Source organism: Bactrocera latifrons, unplaced genomic scaffold (genome assembly GCF_001853355.1).
Source record: "Bactrocera latifrons isolate USDA-ARS-PBARC rearing strain unplaced genomic scaffold, ASM185335v1 scaffold_51, whole genome shotgun sequence".
NCBI lineage: Eukaryota > Metazoa > Arthropoda > Insecta > Diptera > Tephritidae > Bactrocera > Bactrocera latifrons.
The window spans coordinates 653649-661050 of record NW_017537168.1 but is presented as its reverse complement, the minus strand read 5'-3'; the positions used below and the strand labels follow the sequence as shown (position 1 = coordinate 661050).

General features: G+C 44.2%; 2 protein-coding genes across 2 annotated transcripts in view; both read right to left on the bottom strand.

Moving 5' to 3' along the window:
- Positions 1-922: 922 nt before the first annotated feature.
- LOC108973883 lies at positions 923-2044 on the bottom strand. Its single transcript, XM_018941389.1, has one exon. The coding sequence runs from the start codon at positions 2042-2044 to the stop codon at positions 923-925; it is 1122 nt and encodes a 373-aa protein (XP_018796934.1).
- A 2933-nt stretch (positions 2045-4977) lies between these two features.
- The window catches only part of LOC108973923 (mediator of RNA polymerase II transcription subunit 15-like), a 4066-nt gene continuing 1641 nt past the window's right edge, over positions 4978-7402 (bottom strand). The window contains exon 2 of the mRNA XM_018941443.1: positions 4978-7074. Within this exon, the coding sequence (XP_018796988.1) occupies positions 5026-7074 (2049 nt within the window). The 3' untranslated portion in view covers positions 4978-5025. The remainder of the gene's footprint in view (positions 7075-7402) is intronic.

The window sequence follows — 7402 nt, the reverse complement described above, 5'->3', positions numbered from 1 at the left end:
ATGGCAAGACCACTTTCGATTGCCCAATTTGGTACGAGATGAGATTCTCGGCGTCGACTTCTTCACGGTATTCAGGAACTTTCCTTTGACCATAAGTTGTACATCGTCTGCATAGACAATCCCCTGGCAGTCACAAGTTTTTTAAGCAGGCCATTAACGACCAAGTTCGATAGAAGAGGAGAGAGAACTCCACTTTTGGGGTTCCCACACATTTCGTTGAGCGCCTCATTAAGTTTCAATCACTGTCGAACGGTAGACTGAAAATAAGGTGTTAGACGTTTGATTCAACCCTAAGACCGTCCAGAGCAGTTACGACTGCTTGCGACAGGACGTTATTGAAAGCTCCCTCAATATCAAGCCCAAATGGCTTCCTCACAATAGTATGCCGGGCTGTATCCACTGGCTTGCCTTTACAATAAGCATGTTGTGCTCCTGATAAATAGTCCCTCAGAATGCGCCTGCTTTTGTTTCCGCTGTTGGACTTCACTGTCCTCAAAATTTAATAGTTTTTCAACTATGTTCCAGCAATTCTCTACGATTATAATGAGCTGTCGATGAAAATTATTTCTTAGACTCTTTTCAAGTTTTGCGAATCAGTGAATCGTTGTGTTCTAGACCTCCTTAGAACAAAACAAAAAGTTGCTAGCACTAATTATAAAAATCTTATTTTTATTAATTCAAATTGTGCACAAATAACTGTAAATATTATGTGGTTATGTGCGGTGAATTTCCTTTAAAACTATAAGATTTAGTTGTAAAGTTGCAGAAGTACTACACTAGATATGGACGTCGCCTATTTTGTGACGCTTTGCTACCGTCACCGCTCGCAGCGAAATAATTTTCTGCGCGCATAAATATTCTCACTATCTTCATCGTCTTCTTCTTCCACCTGTTATTTTGCTGCTCCGCATCCTTTAGCGCTTTACGCCGCCTTGAAGAGCGCGTAGCCACTATTCGGTGCCATATAAATGTAACGGCCATAGCGCGCTTGCTGCGTCACAGCAGCTTGATAGTTCTGCTGCTTTGTACCGCTTGCGGAATGCTCATAAATCGGTTTCTCCACTTGTTGTTGTGGATATGTTGGATTAGCTTGTGTGTGGTGTAGCGTGCGTGCGGTGGAAGACGCGCGTGCATCGCGTTCATGCATATAACCGAGGAATTGTGATGGATGAAACGGCGCCTGAAAATTTAGCGGCAGCGGCGAAGAGGCAGGTAGCGGTGGCGGCGGCAGCAAGTGTGGCATACGTGGCAATGGTGGTAGGGCAGGTGGCGTGTAAGCAAGCGACGTTTGTTGCTGCGCTGGTAGTTGCTGCTGTTGCGTCAGTTGCGTTGACTCTGCTGTAATTGTTGGCGTTGCTGTTGGTTGTGTTGGCGGCAGTGCTGCTTGTGGCGCGTATTGCTGATAGAGCGCTGGCGGTGGCAACGGCGCCGGTAATTGATTGTATGCCTGTATTTGTTGTTGTTGCTGCGGAAGACGTTGCGCATAGATGCTTTGCTGCGGCTGCACTTCAGCATTCGGATGGTAAAGCACGCTCAATGGTACAAAATAAGTGGAACTGGTGCTGTACGAGCGACCGCTGTTGCGCGCCGCCAAGGCAGCTGGCGTTTCAGCAGGAAAGGCATGCGGCGCAGTACGACTCAGCGCCAGTTGTGCGCCTGTTGCGAATGCATGTGGAAAATAAATGTGCGAAAATGTTTGGGGTGCTTCGAAACGCGCACCCAAACCAAGGTTTGCTGGTGTTTGTTGCTGCTGTGTTTGCGTCGCATTCGGCGTGCTGAGCTCTGCAGCGTCCGTTGTGTTGTCAGTCTCAGCGCCGACTTCGTGTGGTTGCTGTGCATTGTAGCCGGGGTCATAGAGCAGCGGTGGTGTTTGCAGCAAGTTGTTGGCTAGCTGATTGCCGTGTGTTTGGTAGCTCGGCGACGGAAAGTTGCCGCCATACTGCAGTTGGCGTTTGCTGACTTTGGTGGCGTGCGTAATGGTGGATTCGCCGTAGCAAAGCAAACAGCGCCACAGCACTAGAAGAATCATTAGTTGCATTGTCATTGTCATTAATGTTTAAGCCTTTCTTCGACGATGGTTTTAAGTAGTACCACCCTTTTAAATAGCAGTGTTATGTTGGTCAACTGTAAAGTTGAAATTGTAGAGGTTATGTTTATCGAACTTTTTCATTGTAATATCACTAAAAATCACAGTGCTTATAGTCTTTGAGCCGTCCCTATTGTATGACAACAGAATTTGCCGGCAGAAATATGATCTGCCGAAAATATGATAAGCCGTAAGACAGTAACTCGGCCGTTATTAGGAAAGAACCTGTAGATTTTGGGAGATCTTGCTGTGAGTAAATAGTGTTTATTGCTATAACGAAGTTCTCTTACCAAAAACTATCTTCTTCGAACTTCTGAAAAAAAAAATGCTTTTATTAAAAAAGATGAATTAATTTGCCAAAAGAGTGATCAAGCTGTAGATCCTGAAGCTTTCGATTCGTAAAAAGAGATATACTTGATGTTGTTTTTATGATTTCGGTTATCTTAAAAATGATCTTCGATTATTTAGACGAGTTTCGAAGCAAAGAAAATGCGAAAAATCACAAGATCTAGAAAATTCCCTTTTTATATCAGTAGAAGCAACACGAATCTGTAACCAGCTAAAGTCTTCTATCTCGGCAACAATTCGTAAACCAACTTTTGATTAACTCCACGTCTCACAACTCCGAATAGATTTTGAAGATTAGCTCATATTTCAACTTCAAGCTGCAAATCCCAGCACGAAAGACTTCGATATCGTACAAAAATTCAGATCGGAAGCTCAGGCAGTAAAGTTCTTACGCAATAAAACTCGGTTTTCATTTTTTATGCACTGTATTCCTTTTTGAGTATCCATGACTCACCTTAGATGCTGTGAATTGATATCCTTCCAAGTCGTATTATCAGTAAAATTTACTTCGCAACCGCTCGTTGTGCTCAACATGCGTTGACTATACCTCTCCTCGTTGGCGCAGTCTGTTTTTATTGCAAAATGTCGCACTTCATATTAATAAGTAAATGTTTTGAAGGAAACCGTAACGAAAATAAAAGACAAAAAGTGGCTGCAATGCATCTCCCTTAAAAGCTGATATATTTCAACTACGTCTGCTTGACGACTACAGACCACCAGCCGACTTTGGCATCGCTTACGGTTCCGGAGGAAGTGTAATTCTAAACGCCGACAGTGAAAGTTATGTGACATAACATAGAGCCCATCATGCACAAGTTGCTGCGCTGACGTTTCATGGTCATGGCTAAGTGATGCAATGGAATCCGATCTCAAGCAAAACTGACTATGCAATTACTCGTTCACATGTGCATAGAGTTTTTGCTTTGGCACTCATAATGGCAGCTAAACCCTGGTAGCTTATGCGTTGCATATTCATTGACTTGACTTTTCAACTATTTGAGGCGACTTTACGGCTAAAAAACTTTATGCTTTTACCAACTTGAATCTGAAAAATTTTTGGTCATTGAGTTTTGAGAGTTTTTCAGCCAAACGTCCGCAGGAAATTTGGAGATCTTCTGGATCAAATAAATTTGGTTGACTTCTGGATCTTTCAAGCAGTTCGTCCTTTTCGCTTTTTGGCGCCAACAGAAGATTCCAAGTGTTTTCATCCATTCGGATGACAGCGTAGCCTCTTTCTCTTAATTCGCTGAAATATGTCACTGTTATTGTATAACTCGTACAGCTCATCCTTCCATCGAATGCGATATTCACCGTTGCCAAGTAGGAAAGGACCACAAATCTTTCTCGGAACGTTTCTTTCGAAAACTCGTAAAGTAAACTCATCAGATGTGATCATCGTCCATGTCTCTGCACCATATAGTAGGACGGGGATAATGAGTAACCGTTGGCAAAAGTTATTCTGCGTTGGATTTCGATGTTGACATTGTTGTTGGTGTTAATACTGTTAATAATATCCCAGATATACGAAATTATCGACGACTTCGAATGTCTCTTTTGGTATCAAACGGCTCGGAGAGGTTCTTCCCGATCCTGACGGGTCTTTTAATGCTGCTCAACGTCAACAGCCGGATACCAAATTGAGGCATCGCGTCACAAAAGCCGCTCCTTTTCGTGCTGTCAAAAGCAGCTTTGAAATCGACGAAGAGGTGGTATATGTCGATCTTCTTTTCACGGGTCTTTTCCAAGATTTAACGCATGGTGAATATCTGATCAGTTGTTGGCCTAAAGCTACGCTGACGCTCGTTAGAACCTTATATGCAATGTTGAGGAGGCTTATCCTACGGCGCAGATTGTGTGGTAACCCTTTTTGTAAATTGGGCAGAGCACTCTTAAAATCCAATCGTCAGGCATGCTTTCGTCCCAGCATATTCTACAAAGAAGCTGATGCATGCTCCTTATCAGTTCTTCGCCGCCGTGTTTGAATAGCTCGGCTGCCAATTCATCAGCCTCCTCCGCTTTGTTGTTCTTCAGACAGATAATTGCTATTCGAACTTTTTCTTGGTGGGTCAACGAAACCGGGAAATCGGGTTCGCCATCTGCTGGTGTTATGCCTTCACTGCCATTCAGCAGGCTGGAGAAGTGTTTCTTCTATAATTTCAGCTGGTTACTAGATCACCTCTGGGGGTTCTACAAGAGTATGCTCCGGCCTTAAAACCATCTGTTAGTCGCCGCATCTTTTCGTAGAATTTTCGAGCATTACCCCTGTCGAGCAGCTTGTCACAAGCTCTTTATATACCAAACTCTGAAGTTTTGTTTAGTTCGAACAAATGGCTGTTTTTATGATGAAAGAACTTTGGCTAATGAAATTTAGTCACCTGCGTAAGCGAAAAAAGCTTGAGACTGCTGCAAAGAGTGTGGTAAACAATTACTATATCTTATTATAGCTATATAGCGCTCCCAGTCAAAATACGGACTTTTACTTGTAAAAAAATAATATATTTTTTCTATAAAAGTATAAAAAATTATAACGGTACTTATAAATATATAATTCAACGAGAAGACACTATAAATGTGGAATCATCGCTTGCCTTTCATTGACCCGCTGGTCGCTGATAGTTGTAACCGCTTGCCTTATTATTTTCTAATGGTACACCATAGGTGCTATGAGGACGTCTGAAATGGGCCGAGTTAAAATTGAAGACCGCGTTGGAATTTGCTGTGGCCGTGGTGGCTTGTGAGGGTTGTGCGGCTTGCGTGGGCGGTGGTAAGCGCTGAAAGCTTTGTGCCAATGTGGCTGCTGGGTCTGCGGCTGCTGTGGTCAATGGTTCAACCTGTAATTGAGGGCGTGGCTCTGGCTGCGCTTTCGAGTAAAAATTTTGCTTTTCCGACTGTTGTTGTTGAAATTGCTGTTGTTGCTGCAGTTGCGCATATTCTTGCTGTGGGATCGGTTTTCTCAGTTCATGTGCTGCTTGCGCCAACGGCTTAGCAACACGGCTATACAATGTTTGTGGTTGTTGTATCAACTGTTGTTGCAATGGTTGTTGCTGCTGTTGCAACTGCAATGCCTCATTCTGCGGCCACTGTGGTATTTCCGCAAACCACTCAGCATTCGGTTGAGGCGCTTGAGCTTTTGTTGCTTCTGTTGATTGTTGGGCAAATGTTTGCGCAAATCTTTTATCACTTGCTAATTGCTGGCTTTGTTGTTGTGCTTTGGCCAATAACCCTTTCTGCTGCGCTGCTGCAACAGGGCGCTGCTCTTGAACCACGTACGCTTGCTGCGCTGGCGTGTGCCGTTGTTGTTGCGCAAACTGTTTGGCTGGCTCATAGAAATACGGTGCATTTGCCTGCTCTACATTATTCTGGTACAACTGCTCCGACGACAGCTGCGCAAGCTTTGCAGCATTACTTTGTGCATAGCTCTGGCTAGTGCTTTGGTCGTGATTGGAGCCCACTTCCTGATTTGGTGTCATCTCCATGGTGCTGTAAGTTGGCAGTTCGAACGATTGGGACGGCATTTCCATGTAGTACTCGACAGTGTTATCGCTGGAAATGAAACGCTCACCGCTCAGCAGTTCACCGTTGCTCAACGGACGTTTCTCGACCGAAGCTGGCTTTGATGCTGGCGCTGACGCTAACAGATTTGTGCTTTGCTGTGCGCCAGCCGTAATTGTTGACGCTGCTGTAGCTGGCGCATAAACTTGTGTAGCGAACGTAACAGGCGCAGCTTGTGGACGCGTTTGTATGGGGCCGCTGCTGGGCGCTGTTGCGGGTTCATATTGCCTGTGAGCGCTAGGAAAGCTTAATTGCTGGAGACTAGAATCGCCGTAAGCTTGTGCGGCGTGCGGTATTGTTTGGTGTTGCTGCTTTGCCTCCTTTTGCGTGTCGATTCGCGTTTGTTCCTGCTGCTTGCTTTGCGCTCTTTGCCATATCAAATAGTCAGCGAACTGCTGGAACGCTTGCTGATAAGAGGCTGGCGTGTCAGCTGTAAGTTCAGCGTCACTCAACGGCCGCGCATAGTTATAACCTCCCGTCAAAGCAGCAGCCTCGTCGCCTTGTGCCTTTGCGGCCTGCGGAGCTGGCGTCGACGTTTGCGTCACTTCGGCTGCACCTGTCACAATGCGCGGCACAAAGAAATTGGGTTGCGTCGCTTCAAAATGCTTACCACTGTTGATAACTTCCGCTTGTGGCACATAATAAGTGGGCGCGGCAGCCAAAAGTAATTGTTGTCCTACATCGGCATCGCCGCTGAGCGCTAAAGCTGACGTTTGATGACTCAGCTGGTAGTGGGGCGTGTGGAGGTAGAGCGGTTGTCGGTTGTAGCTTTCGGCCAACGGCTTGTTATAAATGTAACCAATAGCTGCAGGCTGTGTAGGCGCTGCTGTGGTTGGTGGCCCGACTGTCGTTGTGCTTGTTGTAGTTTCAACTGCTGTCGCTGCCGGCGCACTGTAGCGATAGCCGGTGAATGCTTGCTGCGCTGTTGCGGCTGGCCCACTGTAGTGATAACCAGGAAGTGTCAGTGAGTCCAGTCGTTGTTGTTGTTGTAAGGCTCCGACAACAGTTTCAGATTTCTGCTTAGGCGCTTCACCATTATAGAGCACAGCTAAAGCTGTGCCAATGCAAAGCGTAAAATAGCAAATATACTGTGGGACAAAAGAGTATAAAAATTAGATAAATTTATTTTTCGATTATATAGGTTATCTCTTTCGGAAAATAAAATTTTTGGTCTATTTCATTATATACCATATTAGAATGCATTAATTTAACTACTTTTCTGCAAATATAAAAAATACATATTGATGAATAATTAAATATTTTCGGTTTGATTCACAATTTTCGGCTACTTTTTTGTCAAAATGTATTTTAGTATTAGTGTTTTTTTTTAATTGTTTGATTTTGAACTTTTAACAATTTTAAATGTTTTGCTATCCATTGTTGTTTTTATTTTATTGTTTTTTATTTTATTTATTT